This window comes from Falco biarmicus, chromosome 3 (assembly GCF_023638135.1).
Source record: "Falco biarmicus isolate bFalBia1 chromosome 3, bFalBia1.pri, whole genome shotgun sequence".
Classification (NCBI taxonomy): Eukaryota; Metazoa; Chordata; class Aves; order Falconiformes; family Falconidae; genus Falco; species Falco biarmicus.
In genome coordinates, this window is record NC_079290.1 from 27438481 (window position 1) to 27463384 (window position 24904).

General features: G+C 36.1%; 1 protein-coding gene across 45 annotated transcripts in view; it reads right to left on the reverse strand.

The window, feature by feature from the left end:
* RIMS2 (regulating synaptic membrane exocytosis 2) overlaps nt 1-24904 on the reverse strand; it is a 484966-nt gene that overhangs the window by 403288 nt on the left and 56774 nt on the right. For 41 of the 45 annotated variants that reach the window (XM_056332903.1, XM_056332900.1, XM_056332893.1 and 38 more), the window contains exons 2-3: nt 17757-17789; nt 17273-17359 (exon numbers count right to left, since the gene is read on the reverse strand). The exons of the other annotated variants lie outside the window; for them this stretch is intronic. In XM_056332903.1, coding sequence (XP_056188878.1) covers nt 17273-17359; nt 17757-17789 — 120 coding nt within the window. The remainder of the gene's footprint in view (nt 1-17272; nt 17360-17756; nt 17790-24904) is intronic. 45 annotated transcript variants of the gene reach the window in all.

Genomic DNA, 24904 nt, shown 5'->3' on the forward strand with positions numbered 1-24904 from the left:
AAATACATGCTAAATAATAGGTCAGACTGTCTTGGCTCCGAAATGTAACACCTCCTGACATTATAGTATCATGATTAGAACGAGTTCATTCCACATTGTTTACAACATTCATGAGCATTTTCAATTATTAAGTAGCCCCTATCTTTTTACCTCTGTGACAGGATTGTTCCTATCCTGATGATTTTCCTTTTTTAACAAACAGGAAATAAATTTGAGCAATGCTAGGAAAGCTAGCGTAAGCAAGTCTCAGTTGTGCTCACCATATGGTTGTCTCAACTTCATCTAAGCAAACTATCATCAAAATGCTTGATGCTAAACTATCACCACCAAAACTAGTTGTAGTAATTAGTTGTGGTGCATCTTGGTCTTGACTGTATCAGTATTCTTACTGTAAAAGTATCACAAGTGGAACTACATTGCTAGCTGCGCTATAGGGGCAGATCCTCTTGAAACAGTTTCTCAGAAAACTGTAATCTTCCATACTGTTCATATTTCTAAAGCAACAGGAAGCAAAGCCAAAACAAATTCTTTTCATAATGCTCATTTAACCTCTTCTAGAAAGAAACAAAATAAATGGGTCTTGAAATGGAAATTAAAATATAAAAATAATTATGACTTTTTATGAGGAAGGAACTCACAAAGGGAGAGAGATGATCTCACCTGCAGGAGACAATTTTCATAAGTGTATGAACAATTTTCCCCACGCTAATTATACCTAAACCACACCTCCATACCTTCCCTTTACTCAAAAAGTGCACTGAACTCAAACTTTACTTCTCAGAAGTAAAATACAATCTCAATTTAGGTTGCAGCAGTATTTCTCCATTTTAGATAAACAGTGTTTGATAATGATTGAAAAGAGATTTGTGCCACAAAAACTGCATAAATAGTAATTATTCTAATACTATTTGAGACATAATGCTCGAGTTTTCCAAATAATTGGAGTTGTGCAAAACAACCACAAAAAATCAGTGCCAAAGAGTACCTCAGAATTAAATCCTATATGTAAATACTTTAACCCCTAATTAAAGCTTATTAATTAACTGTTAAGAGCTCAGAGCTAGTGGGTATAAATGCATGTTGTAAGAGAATAATGTTAGGCCATCAGTACGCCTACTGATAGTGCTCTGCTGCTCATAATCCTGTAGAGTGAAATTATGCAGTGACAGCAGGCCCTGTATACTAGCAGAGGAAGCAAGGTCACTGTGACACTCAAAGGTCAGAAACTATCCCAGAGACAGCTCTGTGACAATCTATTTTATTATAATGCTTGAAACTTTTCTCTGCCAAACTTCTGATAGAAGTTTATTAAAGCCTTCTCCGGGAGTACTTCTGTTTGGAGAAATAGTAAATATAAACAGATTCTACTCACATTTCTTTTAGCATAATTGCACTGAAACAAGTAGAACAAGTCTTAGTTTGGCTCTTCATCAACCAATTGTTTTCCTGCATAATAGTTCCCACGTTCATGCATTCTATTTTTTCATATTGTTGAGCAGGGCTCATAGATTACTATATTGTTATGTGAACATGTAAATTGTTGAGAAGTCTTTTTTTTAAAATAATAAGATCTACAGACCTAACCCCTGAGTGGGTTCAGCTCAGCTCAGATGTTCACTGCAAATCAGACTTGGAAGGAAAACCTTACTTTATAGTGTTGTTCTCCTTGTGTCCTTTCTCACTGAGGTATCGTCAACTGCCATGGCCTTTCAACAAATCTACCATCCTAAATTAAAGACACTGTGGAATATAATTTGAAGGAAAAAAAATATATTATCATGCCTGCTGCAGAAAATGGTCAATTCCACCTAAAGAAAATAAATTGAGATGTCCACACTCAATTACTGATCTTATTTTACATAAGTCTTTTGTATCCAGGATTTACCATATATTACTATTCAAGACACAATATCAATACTATAAATTTCCAATTCTTCTTTCTGCCAATGTAACTAAGTTATCACAATAGGATTTTTGTAACAGTAAGTTTCCAGCATTGGAAGTGGGATATTTCTTTAAATATGGGCACCAAAACTCTTTCATCTTTCCCTGGCCTCTAAAGATAGAATCAAAAGAGAGGCAAAGGCATTGGCTAAGAAGTAACAGCAAATACTTGAACAAATCACCAGAGGAGATAAAAATTGTGATCCTAGGATTATCACAACTCATCAATGTTACATGTTTAACCGAGGAAAGAATATTTATTTTGTGTACATAGGTAATTAATATTGTAACAGCTAATAAATATACATAATGGAGCCACAAATTCAATAGTAACTCTTTCAGAGAACGGTTTCCAACAGAACAGATAACGTAACATTTTCTTAATGGATTCATTGTGGATACTATAAAGAAGAGAATGCAGGGTCATCACTAAATACGATGAAACATGACTGGAATTCATTTGTTACCTTAAATACACATTTAATCTTGAAACAGACAATGTTCTGCTCTTTCTGAAGTCATCTGTTAATCAGATTTTTGTCATACAAATGTTAGTGTTTTTTGTGCTGCTTGTGAACACCGCACTAGAAACAATAAAACATGTTTTGCTCTTAGGTGCATAATTGGGACATGGAGAAGTCCACAACTGTTCCACAACTGTTTTCTGACACAGTCTGTATCCATAGGCAAAGCACACCTAGGAGGATAAGTCTGACTGTGTTCCTGTTGACAAAAACCAAATTCTCTCTGCTGAATATCCTTGCGCTGAACCAATATCCCTTTTCTAAAACAAAACTATCCTAAGTAATCAGTTGTGGAAGCAGGGAATATACAGATGGATGTAAATGTTCCTAAAGGATGAGGAAAAGGTGACATGTAGAAAGAATCACTGCAATTACTGACAAGCTTTCAAATTTTGGAATCATTGAATCATGTTTGTGACAGAACAAAATTCCCAATAGGCCCCAAGAGAAACTGAATTTTTGTTTCTGTGAGGTTGCTTTTATTTTTTTGCTCTGTGACAATCTTCACCGTCTGTTAATATTATTCATAGATGAGACTTTGTACCCAGTAGTACTCATCCTCACCCCAGGCTTCTGATCGACTCACCCTGGCACCATCTGTCTATGTTTGTTCTGAGTCCAAGATACTCCAGGAGCCACATCACTATGAATTTACTTCAACTTTCTCTCTATGCAGAACATAATCAGAAAAACATCTTTTGGAAGAAATAAGTGAATTTCCTCCTTGTGTTAAATTGATATTACTTCTACTATGATCAGGGAAAGCCACCTGTGAGCAAAGCAAACGGGAATTATTATACTGAAAAATTAAAAAGATATATTCTTCTGTAAAATAGAAAAGCTGACTGAGCGTTTCATGATCTAAATGTTTTGAGGACCATGCTTCCTTTTGGAACATACCTGAAATGTTTTGGATATCTGTTCAGTCATCCTCAAATCTCTAAAACCAGAGCTAGAGTGAGGACGACCACCACACCACAAAAATCTGCACCTGGTGATAAGGGACAACTGTGTCATCTAGTAGGTATTCTCTAGGTAAACACAGCAGAGCTCCACATCCTGTAGTCAGCCTTCCTAAACCAGTCCTTTACTGCCTTAAATAAGAAAGATAAATAGACATTTCTTTCCTCTAGCCTTGCTGCCCCTCCACACCTCTTCACTTAAGGAATAAATACTTCACTGTATTTTTATCTAATGAATTGACCAAATACTCCAACTATTCCTTATAAAAGGAATAAAACAAGACCTCACTCACTCTGAAATATGTGATACAATCAACTACCACAAATACATCAAAATAGAAGCATGTAACAGAGAATAAACTCTTCCAAAGACAAACACAACACTGATTCACAGCTATCAATGTTATTGAAAGGAGTTGTGAGTTTAAAAGCATGTAACAAACATTTGAACTTTTTTCCAAAAAGCTCTGCAACTGGGAAGCCTAATTGTATTTCCAGCAAGTCTAATTGTGTTTGCTGACTCCAGGGGACAGGAATTCCCCAGGTACTGATGACTGACAGGTCTGGTTCTGCTTTCAACCTGCAAGTAAGCAAAAACAGCAACTGCTACGTGAAACTTAGCATGAAAAACTACTGCTGTTTCCACTGGTATCATTAGCAGCTGGAAGTGCTCAACACTTCATAGTAGCATTCAGCACTGCCTGCAACTGGTCATTTGTAGAAGTCATTTTCACAGGTACAAACTACTCTCAGTACTTGCATTCAATAGTAAACATTAAGATGTAGGGCTTAAACCACACAGGTAGCCTTTGTGAAGTGTCAAACATCTTTCAGTACTAAAGAAACCCAATGGAGTTAAAAGGTATCTGCCAGCACTTCTACAAACTTAACTGTTTTAGAACCTGCTTCCTAGTTCTGAAATTGGTTATTGGTTTATGAACCTCATTTTTTCTTTTTAAGAATTTGATCCAACTTTTTGAGGGTAATTATGCAGGTACAATGTTATAATTTATTCAACCATGATCACTAAATCTCTCCTCTCTCCTGAATATTTATTCAACATTGTTCATTATGCTCTTTTCATGCCTTACTATTTCTACCCTGGTGCAAAATAAAAATATTTAGAATCTTTTATATCTCAAATGACCATTCATTAAAACTACCTTTTGAAAGCCTTTTTTATTACACCAGTCACTACTGATTTAAGAAGTCTGATGTATTTGATACAGATAACTAAAAGTCTTCAGTAAAGTAACACTGAATGTTTCAGGAAATGTTATTTTGACTTCTAAATAACCTTTTATACATCTCTGACTTCAGATTCTTGGTCAGCTTTCTTCCCCATTCAACCAATAATTTAAAAATGCCTCCTAGTATTTTCAGAAATTTTCCAGTCACTCAGTAACACATACAGCAAAAGAAATGAAGGTATCTTGTTCACGCTGTCTTTCTATCAGTTTACATGGAAAAAAAAAAACCAGGGATTGCCCTGGGACAAAGCTACTGCTCTGCAAAAACCAAACATGTTATCTTCTCTACATTAGTCCTACCCCTATTCATGTGCAATACTCAATATTCTGTGGATTTATTCCACTTTGGTAAAAGCTATTCTGAATTTTTGTGGATTAAATGTTAAGAGATGAAAAAGGTCAAAAGAAGGTGAGAAGGAGGAATAAATTGAGGAGACATGCTAAAGGACTGCTTTAATCTACAACCTCATGCAAAAGGTCTAGAGAACCATCCCAGGAGAAAGTAGCTCTTAGCCTACAATAGCAGGTAAGCTTACTTAAGGAGGTGAGCTCAAGTCAGCAGTTTTCATTAGAAAACAGAAACTGTAAAGCAAAAATGAGCCCAAGTTAACTGTGCCATAAAAATATTTTATAAACACCCATATCTCTGCTGTCTTGTGTGAGTGCTTCCTGAACATACCCTCCATTTACAGTACTTCTAGGGTAGTAGCATGACTTAGAGAAGCATCTTTCTAGGGAACAGACAGACAGATAGATATCAGTTCCACTGAAATCATTAACTAGTTCTGATATCCTTTGATTCTGTGATTCTGACCACTAAATTTATTTTCTCTTGAAACCCTCAACAAAAAAGAACATTCTCTAATAAGAATCTATTTTAGCACATTTTTAAACTAGATAATGCAGACAACCCTATAATGTGTTGAGCTGTTCTTCAAATCCACTAGTATTAACTGAAATTTAAAATGTTTAGAATCACAGAAAATACTGCAACAGTAACTGATGTCCATGGGGAAGAAAGCTGTAATAGAGTGGACAAGCACAGAGAGCCAAAAGAAAATACACTGGGAGATAAAACTTGACAGAGAAAGATGGACACAGAAATCTTTGAACTAGAAAAAGGGAAATCAAGTTTGGAAAAGATGGTCTACAAAAATATTTTTTTTGTTATGAAAAGAAATAGTCTCAACTAACCAGAGGCCAGAAATCCCATAGTTAGTGATGATGATTTCATGCTACAGATCTCAATTCTACACACACTGCAGGGGTTCTATTTGCATGTTTACTCTACAGTACATAAATCTGTGCACTCTGGCTATTTCTGTCAGAGGTCAGTGTATAAGGAAACAATAAACAACTCTTTAGCTTTCAGAGTCAGAAATAAACACACAACTTTATACTCTGTTGCTGATTTCAGATCCTTCTTAAATGGCTATATTTTTTACTTACAAGGACTTCTAAGACACATTTTTCATGCAGTCAAAAAAAATCAAAAGCTTTGCAACTATGTTTTATGTTACAAGAAAAGAAGCACATCTCCTCATAGGAATTTGGGATGTTTGTTACCTCTTTAATTACCATATCTTCATCCTATTTAAGTTGTTATTGAAAGTACTATCACCATTATTCTCTGTTCTTCAAACTGTAGCAGGATCAAAAGCTGTAGTAACCCATGCAATTCTCTCCTTCATCCCACTGTGGGGGTGAGCGAGCAGCTGTGTGCTGCTTAGTTGCCCACTGTGGTTAAACCATGACACCAAATTACACCATTAAGCCTTCAGACACTACCCCAAGCACAACCTGGCTGTACCATATGGTTTTCTCCTTTGGGTTTCAAACTAGGATTCTGTCTATACTGGAATGCTGTAGAACTGCTGAGCTCCCAAGCTTCCCTTCAGTTTCAAGCACCTTAATTGTATTTCCATATGATAAAGTGTGCTGGGCCCATAGTCCCAATGAGAATACTGAATCAGTAAGAAAAATTTACTAGAGGGCACAGGATGGTTTAAAGCAAGCTATGACAAGTGACATAGATAATGTAAATTCCATGGAAATTCAGACTTCAGTATTCATTATGTTCACAAAAAGAATCATGAACCTTGCCACAATTCACCAGTGTGATAACACTTCCTGTATTCTTTATTTTCTACCCAAGTATCAGCAGAAAATGTTCCCTGCTTGAAGAGAAAGCCAAAAGCAGCAAAAAGCTGACAATACTTTGTATCAACCTGCAAACAAAACATAAGCACCAGAAGATACTCTCTTTTTCTTTTCTTTTGCTTAGTCTCTGCCAAGTCATCACCATGGATTTGATTAAGAGATTATTTTAACAAAATAGAAGCTCTATGTGAAAGCTAAGAATATGTTGCTTATGACAATATTTCATCAGTTAAAAAAAAAATATTAAGAAGTTACTTCTGCAATTGTGGATTTCCTTCAAAACTGACATTAATAAATAAATAAATAAATAAATATATATATATATATATATATATATATATATACTGTGAATGGTTAAAAATTGAGACATAATCCACGAAAAATACTCTACACATAGCAGCAGTTATAGGTGCACTGACTACTCACTTCTAAATAAAAATCCAGATGTCTCTACAATGTAAATCTGTATTTTCAACAATTCATTATTACCTACATTTCCATATATGCTCTACCCTGAAAGTGAGTCTGCCCTTTGTAAAAACTGAAACACTTCTTAATATTTCCAGCAAGGTTTAGTCAGATTACCTTAGCAAAAACAACCATTCCTTTGCCAGCTTAGTCCCTGACAGGTACAAAAAAGGAGATAAAGGAGCAGGTATCTGTAATGAACTGAAAATTACATGGAAAAGTACGAGCATGTTAAAGGAGGGAAGCAAAAATCTCAGTAACGGATATTCATACCCTTCAGACATAGGAGCTTGAGGGAAGTTGCTGCTTAGCACCAGAGATGGGGTAGCAACTACACTGAATAGCTATGTGTTGCTACACATGTAAATAAACATTTGCAATCTATGATGATCACAAACATTAAGGAAAGCAAGGTTCGACTTCTGTTTGGCAAGTCAAAAACATCTTGTGTGATTTTTTGAAATAATTTCTGATATAAAGAGAAGTCTTGGAACTAGTAATATTGCAAGTCAAATAAGGTTCACATCACTTTTACTTATAAAATGTAGTTTGGCCCTGTCATTTCAAGGAGAAATACTTTAAGTTATTAAGAATACTGCATAGCCAGTAGAGTGCAGCAGCTGTGACATGATCCTCTCTAGAACTTTTGACCTTCCTAAGACAAGTTTTGAAAAACATCCTACAAATTGCACTTGCTGCACGATCTTTACCATCAGTTCTTTACAGATGAAATGCACAATTCTTCTTTGGGAAAAAAATATCCATTATGATTACGGTCGCTGCCAAAATAAGTGGATAATCTCTACATTTTGCAAGAACCCCTTTTGCCACTGTCAAGAAGGCAGGTTCCATTTGAGACTGAGCTTACTGATTCAGCTGCATGCTGAACATGCCTTCCTCTTATTATAGTATGAGCATCACTTGTGTCTAAGTTAAGCTTAAGCCAGCATTTTCTAAATCTATTTGCTTATCTCATTCAGACAACCTGTCATCCCTCTAGGGGTACTGTCCATCTCTTTTGGAAAGCAATTCAAAGCCGGATCTTGTCAGCATATTTAGTAGCACCACAGCTTGTGACATCCAGAAATTCTCAGAAATTTCAAAAATTGTAACAGAGAGAAAATACTCTCACACAAAGCTTTCAGGAGTTGCTTTAAGTATGTTACAACATATTACATTATGTATTGTCTAGATAGCAACAGGTTTATTTACACCTATATGTATACACATGTGGAAACATTCTGTTCTTCAGTCATACCAATTTTTTTACTTCTTACTATGTTGCATAACACAAAATATCCAGAGATTTTAGTATACAAAATAGTTCAGATGTAACTCCATTTCAGCCCTACCCTTACAAAAAAAGCTGAATTATTTGCTTTCATTACTATTTTATCCAATTTCTTATTTGAGGAAAGTACATACACTGGGTTTATCTCAGTTTGGGGGGCTTTTTACACCTTTTCTTTGCCTGTAATACTAACTACTGGCCAACTAAGTATTTTTGGTTGTGTTCTCTTTCTACTTGCAAATCTGTTTTTTCACCCCAGATCCTCAAGGAATTCCTCATTATACCATACTCCCTGATTTTTTTTAAAGATTGCTTTTTTCTTTCACAAAAAGACATTTTCTTAAACAATAGGTTCCTCACTTTCTCCCTGAATATTTAAGAAATCTTATTAATAATGAATTAAAAATTTATCAAAAATGTGAAATCTCTTCTCTTTGGACTATCACATTCTGTGGGTTTGTCTGCAGACTTGCAAATCTGTCTGTATTTTAGGATTAAAATAGATCCATTGGATTCCAAGTTAAATACGGAAATATATTTCTCATGATCACTATATTTACCTATCCCAAACATGTTTATCTTTGTCTTCTGATAAAACTGAGTTCCAACATACTCACGACTGCTATCCTGGCCTCACTAACATTGTGAACAATCCCACTAACGTAAGTCTTTCTTGTATTAAATATTACAAGGAAAAAAGCTGGGGAAAAAATCAGGGCACCTTTACAAGTCAGGAAACCACAATCTTATGCTGCAAGTGGTAAATTTAATAGTTTCATAACAGTAAGAGCCATGATTAGTCATCAGAATCGCACAACAGAAGCTGTTCAGGTACCTCATATTTACTTTATTACTGAGACATAAACAGTTTCATGTTTAAGAAGGTATTTTGTGGATTTATATTTTACTTCAAAATAGTTTCAGTCTCCCTGTTTCTTTTTTTTAGATGGCAAATTATGATTTTATTTTTAGCTCATTTACTCTGGGTTTTTTTCCCTCTTATTACCTATGAAAATAAACACACTAGTGTGCTAGATTTTTCAATACTCCAATTTCATGAGTGTATTGCCGGCAGAGACATATTTTTCTCATTCAAAAAAATATTCCTTCAAGTGGAGTGTGTTATTTTCAACAGGTTCTGTTAAAAAACATACTGAACAGGAATTACTCAAACTGCAAATAAAACCACTGACTATATACAGTGTGAATTTATTAAATAATTATTTACTTGGCCTTGCTATCACAATTGAGGTAAATAATCTGAAGAAATTCAAAACTACCTAGTGGTTGGCAGGCATATTGTTTACACAGTAAATTTAGAATATAAAAATACTGATCCATTGATTTATGTCAATATTTGAGAAATGCCAATCTATTTTAACTAGAATTCATTAGAGATTCTTATAAATGGAGCAACCTATTTCAAAGATTGCTTTAATTCAGTCACTGACTAAAATGTAGAGGGATTTTTAAAGGACCGAGGACATATGTTACCGTTGTCCAGGTTGGACAACCCAGGCCTGTTAGTTGAAGCTGCAGAGCAACTTTAAATTGTCCTTGAAACAAGCAGCGTGAGAAAGAAAACAAGCTATGCACAAACAAGAAGCCAGGTGCGGAGCAAGTCCTGGGAACGGCGAAATCAACACGCTCTCATCGGCATACTCTGATCAGATGCCTGCAGCATGCTCACCAGTCAGCGACACGGACACCCGCGTGACCAGAAACTTTATCCAATCACCTGTGTGTGGAGTCGTGTGAGCGGTTGGTTTAAGTTATAAATATGACCTGTTTGTTTAATAAAGTGAGCACAGCATGTAGCCATATTGGTGTGATTGTCGTGACTTGGCCGACTCTCCACGGGGGACCCTCTTCGCTAAAATATCCAGTAAAATTTCATTACCAGACATTTCTAATTTTATGAAGAAAATAACATATCTAATCTAAGAAAGTCTACTTGTTAAATGCTGACTTTAGGGACTAGTAAGACTGAGTGTGCATCATAAACTAAAAAAATGTCATATGCGTTGCATCTTAGAATTTATTCTGCTCTTGCACAACTTTATGCAATAGTATCTTAAAGGAGATGTGGAATAATGACACTTTCTTCTCTATAAGTACAGTAACTGTTCTTTACAGTACACACATTTATATACTGAAAACTTTTCCATTACATCTAGATAATTTTATAACATCAGGACAGGATATCATAACCAAACTATGTGTGTGATCACAGAGAATGAGTATATATTGTGAAAAATCAGTATTACTTTACATTTCGAATAGCAAAGGTACTAAAATGTAAAAATCAAGTATTCTTGGATAATTTATTTAATTTACAGTTGTTTATGGAAATCAATTTAAATAAAAAGATCTGTCTCTTCAGGACTACAGGAGAGGGCATTTTACTGAAAATTTTACTGGTTTGCTGGAGTGCTCTACCAACAGAAAAAAATGATTTAGTTCACAGAAAATTATACAGAATAAGGTTTTACTAAGTATCATTTTACAGTCATTCCCTATAATGACAGCATAACTTCCAGAAAAACATATAAATAACTATTTATTAACAAGCCATCTTTACCAGAAAAATCCCCCATGTTGGGCTAAGCAATGTATGTTTTTTACTCCTAGAATTAGTCTAGTGAATGTACAAAAAGGCAATTAAATATTTTAATCTATTTATTTTGAAATATTTAGGTACAAAAGGCTTTATGCCTAATGGCTTTTGACACTATTTTGTCTACTGTTTATTAATATTGTCCTCATAATTATCAAAGAAAGAAGCAAGGATCATTTCCTGCAGCCAAAGTCAATGATAGTCCTCTTAAAGTTCTTAGCAAGCATCCAAACCAACCAGAGACTCATTTTCAGCCTGAAAAGAAACAAATTTGTTCATGGAAAAAGGCAAAACACCCCCATCATCTTTTCAGTATTTTGATATCTTTAAGCAGCAAACGTTAGAAACTTTCTTCCCTACGCCTCTGTGTAAATCACAGAGTTCTCACATCTTCAGTACTGTGAGCGATGCTGGTCACCCTTAACTCAAAAAGACCTAATGGAATTTTTAAAAGGAGGCAAGGCAACAAGGATGATCAGAAGACAGAGTGCTTTTCATAGAAGGAGAAACTCTGACTCTTCAATTTAAAGGAATAACTGTATGAAATATAATAGACTGCATGGAATATAATAGAAATGTGTAAAGGTTATGCACAGTATAGACAAAGTATATAAGGAATTACATAACACAAGACTACGACTCCCCAGTGAAATTAATAGGCAGCAGGCAGAAAACAAAGAGTAACAACTCTTCTATAGAGCAGAAAATTTAATTGTCGAATTCATTTTCATGAAGTTCTGAAGCCAAAAAAAAAAAAAAAAAGGTTTAAAATGAGGCTGAAAATACTTATGTAGATAGATTCCTAATGGCCATGAAATAAATTCAGCAATATGCATGCAGTCTTTGCCTCAGGAAGCCACTAAAATATCTGAGGTCAAGTGGCTGTATGATGCATGCCCTCCTCAGGTGTATTCTTAAATATCCATTGCAGGGCACAGCCAATACACGATATTAGACTAGATGAATCTTCAGTGTCTCATAGCATCAGAATTCTTTTGATTGGAGCTTGATATCACTACATAATGTTCCAAGATTCATACAAAACAAAAATATAAACTCCAAGTCAAACCCTTAGGCACAAAGAACACCACCAAATCCTAATGAGGAACAATCTGAATATACCTTTTACAAAATATATGTCATATAAACCTGAAGAAATACAAATTGACAGACTAATTGCTGAGCATCAAAAGCAGTTGCTTCAGGGGGCAGCTAAGGATTTCTACACTGTATGGATGACAACATGGAAATATCTTGAACACTGCAGATAAAACTCTTGATGAAGTACACAGGAGCTGGAGATAAAAGTATTCTTCATCAAGGAAGACCAGATACACAAGATCACTCTCAATAATCTTTGAATAATCATGGCAATTGGGACAGGTGCCTGGTGACTGAGGGAAAGCAAATGTCATTTCCACCTTGAAGAAGGGCAAGAAGGACCTAAAGAACCACAGGCTGGTCAGCCTCACCTTCATCCCTGGGAAATCAATGGTTTAACTAATCCTGGGAACCATTTCCAGGCACAAGAAGGACAAAAAAATGATCAGTAGTCAGCATGCATTTGCCAAGGAGGAGCCATGCTTGACCAACCTGATGACCTTCTACAATGAAATGACTGGATCAGGGGAGAGCAGTGAATATTGTCTACCCTGTCTCCAGTAAGGCTTTCCACACTCCCACAAGACCCTCACAGAGAAGCTGATGAAGTACAGGCTGGATGAGCAGAAAGTGAAATGGATTGAAAACTGGCTAAACGGCTGGATCCAAAGAGTGGTGATCAATGGCACAAAGTCTAGTTGGAGGCCAGCTACTAGCAATGTACCCCAGGGGTCAATACTGGGTCCAGTTATGCTCAGTATCTTCATTAGCAATCTGGATGACGGGGCAGTGTGCACCCTCAGCAGGTTTGTAGATGACACCAAATTGGGACAAGTGGCTGATATAGCAGAAGGTTGTGCTGCCACCCAGAGGGACCTCAACAGGCTGGAGAAATGATGTGACAGGGACCTCATGAAGTTCAACAAGGGAAAGTGCAAAGTCCTGCAACAGGGCAAGAACAACCCAAGCACCAGTATATGCTGGGGACTGCCCAGCTGGAAAGCAGCTCTGCAGAAAAGGACCTCAGAATGAGTCCTGGTGGACATCAGATTGAACATTAGCCAGCAGGCCTTGAGGCAAAAAAAGTGAATGGTAATTTGGGCAGCAGTAGGCGAAAGTATTGCCAGCAGGCTGAGGGAGGCAATCCTTCCCTTTATTCAGTGAGGCCACACCAGGAGTTCTGTGTCCAGTTCTGGGCTCCCCAGGCCAAGAGAGACATGGGCATACTGGAGAGAGTCCAGCAAAAGGCCTCAAAGACGATTAAGGGAGTGGAGCATCTCTCATATGAGGACAGGCTGAGAGAGCTGGGCTGTTTAACTTAGAGAAGAAAATGTTAATGTGGGAGTCTAATCAATATACACAAAAACCTGAAGGGAGGGTTCAGAGAGGATGGAGCCAGGCTTTTTTCAGTGGTGCCCTGTGACAGAACCAGAGGCAATGGGCACAAACTGATACACAGGAGGTTCCCTCTGAGCATCAGGAAACACTTTTCACTGTAGGGGTGACTGAGCACTAGCACATGTATCTCCAGCCCAGAGAGGTTCTAGAGTCTCCATCCCTGGAAATACTTAAAACCTATCTGGACAAGAACACAAGCCACCAGCTCTAGGTGACCCAGCTTAAGCTGAGGAGGTGGACAAGACAACCTCCAGAGGTCCCTTCCAACATCAGCCATTCTGTGATTTTGTGGTACAGAATTCATGCCCAAGGGTGTCAGACTAATCCTGCCTCTGCCCGTAAGGACACATGGTCAACTGTTCTTCAATAATACTTTCACCAGAGCAAAACTGAAATTTGCAACATGATACCTTATGTTTTCAACCACTACTGTGATTCCTTTTGTGCCCTCTCCCACCACATTTTGTCCTCCCCAGATTAAATGTAAGGAAGTTTGTTCATCAGCAAAGTTGGACAGCCACATGTATCTTGAAATCCATTACAGACCCAGATACTGACAGTGATTTCAAGTGGAAAATGCCCCAGTATGTATGGACAGTGGTAAACATTTCTCAGACATACAGTTCCATGCTGCTCCCCAGTGTCCCAATGTTCCCATATACAACAGTTCTCTGCAAGCCATTAAAGTCAAAAAAGGAAATAAAGAAGTTGCAACATTAGTATTTCTGTTCAATTTCCTCCCTGAAAGTTTACAGTAATCACAAAAATAAATCCTGTTCATTAATAAATAAATAAATTTATCACAAATAAACTGCTCTGGAAGGCACTCTAAAAAGTCACTTAGTCCTTTCTATTTGCCCCAACACAGGATCAGCTACACTTGTATCTCTTCTAACAGCTTTTTGCCAAACCCACTTCTTAAGATTTTCAGTGACTCAGCTTCCACACAATTCCTAGGCAAACTATGCAAGCATTTTAAGCTTTCTTTCCATTAAAAAGTTTTCCCTACCAAGCTGAAGCCTCCCTGATACAACTTAAGTTTACTCCTTTCTGCTTCACCACCAGAAGCACGGAGATGATTTCCTTTCATTTTTCTCCTATGAGGACAGTCTGAGAGAGGTGGGGTTGTCCAGCCTGGAGAAGAGAAGGCTCCAGGGACACCTTATAGTGGCCTTCCAATACTTAAAGGGGGCTTATAAGAAAGATGAGCACATACTTTTTAATAGGGTCTGTAGTGATAGGACAAGGGGTAATGCTTTTAAACTAAAAGAGGGCAGATGTAGGTCAGATATTAGGAAGAAATTCTTTACTGTGAGGGTGGTAAGACATTGGAATAGGTTGCCCAGAGATGTTGTGGATGACCCATCCCTGGAAATTTTCAAGGCCAGGTTGGATGGGGCTTTGAGCAACCTGGTCTACTGGATGGGGTCTTTGCCCACAGCAGGGGCAGGGGGCTTGGAACTAGATGATCTTTAAGGTCCCTTCCAACCCAAACCATTCCATGATTCTAAGATTTTTCAGCAACTTTCTGCAAATTAAAGATTTATCCTTCTCTTTCATCCTCTGGCATTTTCTCTTCAGAAGGCTAAATCACCTCATATGTTTCAATCTTTCCTTATACATTCCATGTTTCTTAGACATCTAATTATTCATTCTTATCATTCTCCACTGAATTCCAACTGCTCCCATCATTTTTGAAGGATGGTGTCCAAAAAAGGACACACTATTCCAGGTGAGACCTTATCTAAGCTTAGCAGTGTGAAAACTTCCTCACAGAGTTTCCAGGCTAGAGTCTATACATTCCAGTATTATATTTATCTCATTCATTATACAGGCTCCTGCTCAACTTAAATACTATTATGGCTCCCAGATTCTCTGCAAAAGAACTTCTGCCTACACCATTTTTCACTATCCCATGTCAACCACATAAACTGTCTCTACACCATCTTGCATTTATCCTTTTGAATGGCATCATAACCATAGTTTGGATTTTTCAGGATAATTTTGGAATATAAACCTGCTATTAGATATTACACTTCTCCCAGCCTTGTGCCATCTGTAAATTCAATGAGTACACAACTTAATTAATTTTTTAATTATTTAATAAAAACACTAAACAAAACCAGTTCCCAGAGATCACTGTTCAAAAAAAATCCTTCCATAATAACAGGAACCATTTATAAATACTTTTCAGCAACTATAACTCAACTGTTTACACTGAGTATATAACATTTCAAATTTCTTCAAAGACAAATGCTTCATATGTACAACATCGGTAAGAAGAAAAAAATTGCTGCATTAAGGAAACTGGGAATTCAAAGGAGGTACTGAGGTGTTGTGAACAAAATGTTAATATTGCCAGTATCTAACAATAACCAATAAACTTCACTATAAATATTATATGCAATAAGAATTCAAGTGAGGATATCAGAGCTCAGAACAATACATTGCTTTACAAAATATCAATTTTATGGCCTATTTCTCCATTTAATTTTGTTAAAATTACTCTACTGTGTATTCTCAAAATATAATTCACAGTTTTCATGGCCTTCAAGTATTAAATCCCACTTAAATAAATATATTTCAAAATAAATTAAAACTGATTCTGCTCAGAAAACAATTAACAACAAGTTATATGCATGTTTTAAACCAGCTATGCACAGGTTCAAAAGCAAACATTTTTTTATCATGTGAACTTACAAGGCATTCTCGTTTAGAAGAAAGAAAAAACAGCAACTCAACAGTTTATAGCTTAAATAATATCAGAAGTCACATTTTAAGAATTTGAAAAATTGGAATAAGTATTTTTAGTATCACTTTATGAAAATAATTTCCAGCTACATGCTTTAAGTTTACCCTAAGAATGAAAGTCCTAGCTTTGCCAGTTTCTGTTAAACATTAAAATTTTCAGATACCCAGAAAAGTAAAATTTTTCACATTGCTCTCATACTGGCTTAGCACTGTGAAAGGTCCATGCATGAAATACTGGCCCCATCAAAGTCAAAATTCCCTCAGCTTTGACAGACCCAAGATTTCACCTTATATCTGCTAAAGTTTTGAAACTTTACAGATATTTAAGAAGAATGAAAAAAAAAAAAAAAAAGAAATTATATTTTCCTGGTCCTTAAAAAGCTCTTCATACATATTATGTAGATTTGTATAGCATGCTATGCATGACCAATATCACAAATACCATGCATGTGCATAGGCATGCTATATATAATACTACATGTCTTATCATTCCAGCTCTTCATGCACAGACAAGACACCACTTCACCAGGAGTTTCATGTATGGAACATTTGCCTAAAAAGGTAAATGGAGTAGCAGTAACTCCTTAGACTGTGTTCTAATGTAATCACTTAAATTACTGATAAGGAGAGTACAACCTGATTTTCAGTTTTCCCTTTGCAAATGAGGGGTTGGAAAACAAACAGCGTTCAGCTTGTAAAATGCCCTCAGCATGATGTTCTAAATGGGCAATTATTTTAAACATACTCTCCAGTATGTTTTAATGCTATACAGACATTACTTAGTCTACAGAGAGCAGCTTACTTACGTCTGGGGCTCCTTTTCATTTTGCTGTTTTTGCTGTGGTTGAAGAACGTTATTTACCAGCTCAGTGATCCCACTAAAGGGAAACCACCTGTTTAAATAAGCAAATAATGTGACTGAATAACCAATAAAACCACACTAGTTTAAATGTTTTCTTATCCAATGTTAATAGAAATACACAGGCGGAAAAGCTAGAGCCAATGGGAATGTTAGCTGCAATACTAAGTCAGCCACTAAGGATGTAAGGGAAATAAAGTTTTACAGTTCACCAGTTCACAAGCAGGCAGCAAGAACCTACATCCAGCTAACATGTGGATGAAGTAAGAAGCTGCAGGCAGCTCTCTTACAAGCCAGTCAGGAAGCAGATGACAAACTAACTGCAGCCTACCAGGTATTAGTGAAAGCTAATACCATCAAAAGTGCGGAAAGCAGAACATGGCAAAGGTAGAAAAGTCAAGCCTATTGCATTTTTAAGATATTTTACTTACTGTGTCAGCTGTGGTTTTTGCTCTTCTTTGACCCTAAAAAGATAAGTTTGCACAACTGAGTGCAACATGTTGTAAAACAACTACCCTGAAGCTCTATAATCTGTATCAAATGGGTGGGAGAAAGTTCTTACTTTGAGTTAAAAGGATTTTCTTTAACATTTGTTGTATATTTACATTAAGATGTATTCTGTGCTTATTTCTGTTTAGGATTAAAAATGGGGAATGCCAAATGTCTACAGGTTTTAGTTACAAAATTAAATCAGTAATGTTCTATAACTGCCTTCAAATTCTTTGGAAAGAATATCCTGTTAGAACATTTCCAGCAATACATTCAGCTATAAATGCAAAGGAAAGTACTTTGATTATGTTAACTATAATCTACTTTTTTTAATTTTCATTTACAACCAAATTGACTATCATAATTCAAGGTAAATTTGTAACATGTAACATGCCATTTAATAGTCAATATCATAAACTAATAAATTAAAGGGAAATCTATACTATATGTACTAAACTACAACGATGTCAGGGCCTGCCGACAATGTAACTCTAAAAACTAAGGAAAGAAAGCTAAGGAATTTTACTCTTGAGTAAAATTTGCCAGGACTTCCTAAAAGAAATAACTAGATAATACATACAGTATGTCTGTATAGTAGTGACTAAAATTCGTCCATTGCCTTTAGGAAAATATTCTATCTGAAATACATGCTTTAACTTGAGTGAGCAAGCTGATGTTTGCAATTCCTCTCCACCAAACCCAAGAACGGAGACAAATACTCATAGGAGTATTTACATCCTCTAATTGCAGATTTTGATCTTAAATATCAAGTTAGGATCTAGCTTCCCTATATATTCAAAAAACCCCAAAAAGGTTCCTAAATAGATATTCTGAATGTCTCTATGGAGAATACTCTCTTACCTAACTAAACAGGGAGTGCAGGCTCCCAATTTCAGTGGATACTTAACGTTGGACAGAAAATTAAAGCTCATCAAAATAGCTCCACATGTCCTCCCTCATATGATATCACAGTGAATACCTCTATAAAAAGGGTTCAGTGACTACACAAGAACTAAATAAATGGACATTAAGATACATTAAAAACCTTCCAAAATGGATTACAGAAAGGGAAAACTGAATATGCAGCACACAGTAAAAAGTCTTCTAGCATGGTTTTCCATCTTCTGCACTTTAGAAATTTATATACAAAGAAATGTTCCAGTTAAAAAAAAACCACACCCCACACAACAACAAAAAAAAACCAAAACACAAAAACTACAACAGCCACCACCACGCGAGTATACTCCAAAGTCAAGAACTATGAAAATACAGATTTCTCATGCAGTCAAAACTCCACTCTACCATGCATCTTAATCATAATATTATCTTCAGCCAAGAGATTCCCTGCTAGTTTTTTGACACAGGAAATTGAAAGAGCAGAGGAGTGGGATGGGCAGGGAATCAAAGCATTTCCATACTTTTTTCACTAGGCAGCTTAGGACATTCAATTCAGATCTCCCAATATTAGGAGCTTAAAAGCTCTAATACAGTCAACTGTGAGAAGGAAACAGTCTCAGACAATGATTCAGAGTTCCTAAGTCATATGCCTAGAGCTAGACAATGTAAATATCACCTCCCTGGCAAATGGACAACGAAAACTGAATATACAGCTAATTCTTGAATTCCTCTCCATATATGCCTTCCAAACATTTACTGGACACTTTGAAGTTATTATATCATTGTGAATCTTTCTATTGAACTAAACAAAGAAAACCTGAGTGCTTCCCATAATCAGATTACAATCAACATCTTTCCTTCGGATAGTGACCATGATCAATTTTTTTCACATGTGGAATTGAGATCAAAATAGAAAGACATCAAACTTGCAATACTGCACACTAATTCTAAGTGTGCGATTTGAAATCTTTGGTGCACTTTTTTCAAGAGGATCTAGCATCTTTATGTAACAGTATATGAAATAATCTTTTCTCCTCCTTCACTTCTGTGTCTCATCCACTATACACTTTCCAACACTGCAGTTATGTGAGGACAACAGCTTCCATTATTATATAACTGTGACGCATTCCTTCAGCACTCTCCATACATCCTTCAGTCCCTGGATTAGGCAACTATCTTCCATGACTTTATAACAACCATAGAGGGCAAGCTATAATTTGAAAAGAAACTATGGAAAAATCTATTGTAAAATAGATTCTACCATATGAAATTAAACGAATACTGCCCTTATGGATCAACAGGCCTGAACATCTCAGGTGTACAGCCACAGGTATCTATCTTTCAAGGTCAGAGAATAGAGATACTGGATCTAAATCAGCAAACCTCAGGATAATGCCTACTACTCTTTTTCCAAAAGACTCTTCAATCAGATTAAAGTAGGAGTAGAACTTGTAGTAACTAAAATAACAACATATTAGATTAAATAAACAAATAATGTTTTTAAAACTGCAGTGGTTTAAATAGCTTTTTCTAGACAGAAAAGGACTGAAGAGACTCCAGAGTCTGAAACCTTGTCTACATACACGTATACAGTTGCATTTCCTTTGGTTACCACTTTGTGGTTTACTAGATTGTGTACTACCATATATATGCATTGCTTTCTTCCCTCTTTTCAAAAATCAGCAACTGATAATTGCTTAAATGAAGTTGGATTGACAAAAACCCCAAACCTCCATTTGCTCACAGACCAACTGAAAAATCCCAAGCAGTATGACTGTATTTTGCTTCTTCCAGACTACCTGTCTTCATTTTACCTTCCCACATCTTTTCAGCCTTATCCTCTCAAAACTCTGCCAAGAACAATGCCAGTTCTAGCTATTCACTAGAAACAATTTCTGATTGATACCTATTTACTAAAACCACCAACAGGATGCAGATAATGTGTTGGATCAACAGTGACTGGGACAATGTATTCCAACAGTGCAGAATATTAAATACTTTACTATGTATTATCAATTTTGATTAATTCTGTCATAGGAATTTACTCAACACTTTGCATAAGCACTAAATTAATTCTAAAATGCTTGAAGAGTTTGAAGCTTTTATCACAATTTTTTTGCACAGATCATAACTCCATATATGGCTTCACTTGAAAAAAAGCCAGGATTTTCTACTTGTCAAGAATAAAGAATTTTTGCACCTTGCACTTTGTCATCTGGAACCTCTGCCCTTTGAAACATTCACAGCACCATTCCTCCTGTGTTCCTCTGCAAGTCTACACAGTGCAAGTACCAGACCCCTTTGATCTTTCCCAGGAGCTAGCATCATTAGGTTAGGTCTCAAGCCTCAGTGAACACTTTTTGATGTTAGATCCTATCCGTGTACTAAAAATTTCCTCAAAGATTATGGCTAGTCCCACTGGCACAGAGAATGAATAGGAAAGCAGAACAGGGAAAAAAAACAGAAGCAGGAGAAAAAGTAATGAAAACATTAACATAAAAATTATTCTTAGCCCTTTAAACTCCTAATACTTTTCTCTTCTTCAATCTATTGCCATCAGTAAAACCTCCTTCCTAAAATCTCCTATCCCAAAATCATAAGGCATTCTTCCCAAAAGATGTGTTGGTCACAGGTAAACGAACGAGCACTCTGTTATCAGACCTCTTCTCTACTTTTACGTAATTGGATGCATAGCCACAAAAACATCTGTGCACAATTTAGGTGCCTAAATCCATGAAACTGACCCATAAAACACAGTATACATCTCCTAGATATCTGAAATGAAATAAATGAAATCGGTATCTAGTTCTTCCCAGTCAAGTTTAGGAAAATCCAGATTGCAGAATCAGCCATCCCTGGCAAAGATAAACATCTTAATATCTATATCTCAGACCCAACAGTGCTGTCAAGATTCACAATGTTGCCATCCACAGACCTACAAGCACCAAGAGATCTGATATGTAGGAGTAGTCTGGGCGTACCTGATGTCTCATAGAAACATTGAGTTTGAGTATAAAGCATATAACACTCTATGCCACTTTCATTTAAAAACATTACAGGCCAGGAGTCACACTCCTTTGCTCAGTAGCTTTCTATGCTCTCCTTATCTCCTAACCACCTGAGAGAGATGGTTAGAAGACGACAGGCTGGAAGTTTTTTCTAGGTCTTCTGTTTGGGATTCTGATTTCCCTCATCCATAAACAAAAACATCCAAATATTTATTTGTTATTACATTTAATGTTGTAATTGATGTTGCTGGTATCAATTTAATGAAGTTGTTGATGTTTCTACTGTAGCTGTTTTTATTAAATACATTGCCTATGAAGTCCAGAGTGTGGGACACTTGTACGAAAATTTAAGTTTAGAGAACATGGAGTTAACAGCACAAACCCCAAAGCAGAATATATGTGCAGTAGTCTCCATAGGCAATGCATGTTCCACTAAACTTGATTAAGAATTAATATGAGATTAAATATTAATGTGCAGAACTATCTGGTTTTCCTAAAGCAAGTCATAGAGGAACAATAAGGGATAGTCTCAGATCTATATAAAAAATCTTCACATTTTGCTTCCTCTACAGATACAATGCTGACATTTACCTCCAGCTGTGTTCACAGTAAAGATATAGAAAATAGTTGAGAGAAGACTGCAGCAAATAATTTTGTCTCAAATATACATTTATAGTTATATATATTAAAAAAAATCTATAGTACTATCTTTCAAATTAAAACAACAGCATGAATGCTAACTACTTGACATCCACATACATTATAGTGAATTAAACTGAATACTGTTCTCAGGATTTGCATTTGTTATTCTTTGCATTCCAGACCCCACTAGCCCAGATGACAGTATAGAGCAAGCAGGTCTCTCAAGAGTCATGATGCCAACACACAATCTTTGAAGGGTTCTCTCTCTCTCTTCAATAACTTCTCAATACAAGCCTAGTGAAAAGCAAAGAGTGAAGGCAAAACTATAAATTCAGTTTATGTATTTTAAGTTAGATACTGCTATTTCTTGCACAGATGTCTAAAAACGGAGATACTACTAATTCACAGGACTAGTGTGGATACGCCATTCTATAGAGTGTTCTGAAAAGTAAAAGGATTATACAAAAGTCAGGTCCTATAAGTAGTAAAAAAAGGGTGTCTCTGTGACGTTTGTGAAAGGTGCTATAAAAGTAAAAATTCTTCTGAGAAGTCTATTACTAACAAATGCTTATCAAGGAGATATTTTTGAAGCCATCTTTTACAAGCCGATGCTTCCATCACCTGAACAAAGAAGTTCTAACCCATCTGAAAGCCAGAGACCTACATCCTTTAGGGCACACAGTTTAAAATAAAAGACATTCCAAAAAAACTTATAAGCAGATCAAAAATACTGCAACTTAAATTACTTTAATACACTGAGTTGTGTAGATACCAAGCATACACTAGATGAACAGCTTTGTTCATCTTTTGTGGTAACATATGCTGCTTAACAAATGTCTGTCAAAGTCTGTGAAAACCTCAGGTTACAAGTAAATCCTTGCCATACTTACAAAGGAGAAGAAATTACCCTTGCCATTGGAAATGATCAGCTTTTATTTAACATTTATTTTAAATTTAAATTTCATCAACAGGCTGGGAGTTCTGCATTTTGTGGTTCATCCCTTACCTTCCAAAACCCTGATCACACATTAAAGGAAAAGAGTAAAAAGGAGATCAGTGTTGAATCCCTCCATTAAATTTTTCAGATTAATAGTGCAATTACTACATTAATACTTTGCAACAATCTTCAAAAAAAATCTAGCATTACCCAACATGAACTGGGCTGAAGACTGCATGGGAAGCTGGTAAGAAAGCAACAGTGAATGATTTCAGTCTTCAGCCCTTTTAAAAGATTTTGATGAAGTTATTTAACCGTCTTTCTTAGGAATTTATATATTCTCATAGTACCTGAACGTCATAAAATTTCAAAAATATTTACCACCACCAATATTTTTTAAATATTTAGAAAAGCTTCCTCTCCAATACACCTTGGAAAATGGCATTGAAAATAAAATAGGATTAAAAAAAAAATGCTAAAATTCTAAACCTCTGTTCCCTCTCCCCCTGCCTCACATTCTTTCTCACCAAAAATGGCATTCGGTGTGTAACTGCATCTGTTACCACTGTGTAACGTTACCTGACCACTGGGGTGGATGCCCATTCTTTCAGTCTAACTAGGGACTTTGCTGAAAAGGGGGGAAGATTACCAGCTCCAGCCACATTCAGAGGTTTCCACCACCCTGCCTTAGAGTGCAAGGCCCATTAATCCATTTTCCTAGATTGCCTCCTGTGGACTCTTCTTTTTCTAAATCTTTGTAACAGTATCTCAATGATATGCTCTGTACCTTAAAACTTAAGGTACAAGCTTAAAAAAAAAGGATTAGTGACTACCTGCTCACGCATCAGAAATCAAGACATATGACATACACAGGATATATAACTTTGCCTGCACCCATTCCTGACAAAACAGTGGAGCAACTACAATCACACAAAGCAGTGGAGTTAACACAGTCACACAGTCAAATTGTATAAAATCAACTACTTCCTTGAAAGAGGACACCTCTTTAAGAGTAAGTTACACTACATAAGTATGTTTAATTCCAAGAAAAGAGAGTTAAGGAGGTTGAATATAAATGCCGTGTTAATTGGATAACTGTAAAATATTTCCATATTAACTGAATTAATTCTCTGCATTGATTATTCTATTGATGTTATAAGAACATTCACTTTAGAACATTCAGTGTAATTATTTTTGACCAAAATTAAAGTTTTCATTTTAGATGACTGCTCCAAGTTTTTATTAGTTTAGAGAGTAAAGGTAGTTGAATTAAGAAGGATCATATTTTAGACAATAATGTCTTTTGAAAGGAAAATCTTCTTGAAGATGTGTATAGGTGATTTTCCTGACTAATTCTGACCTGTTTGTAACAAAAGTATTGGCAGTTTCCACAAAAACATCTCCAAGATCAGTCACTGAGAGGTAACTGGATATTTGATACTAGTGACCAAGCAGGTGTAGAAGGTGGGTACTTGGCCTAGAAACAATACTTGTAACACAGAATAAATTTAAAACCTACCTAAATCCAAGCTGAAAAGGATAGACATCCCTGATGTCCAAACTGAAGTGGTGGTGAAGATACAAGAGAAACAACAAGTACCATACA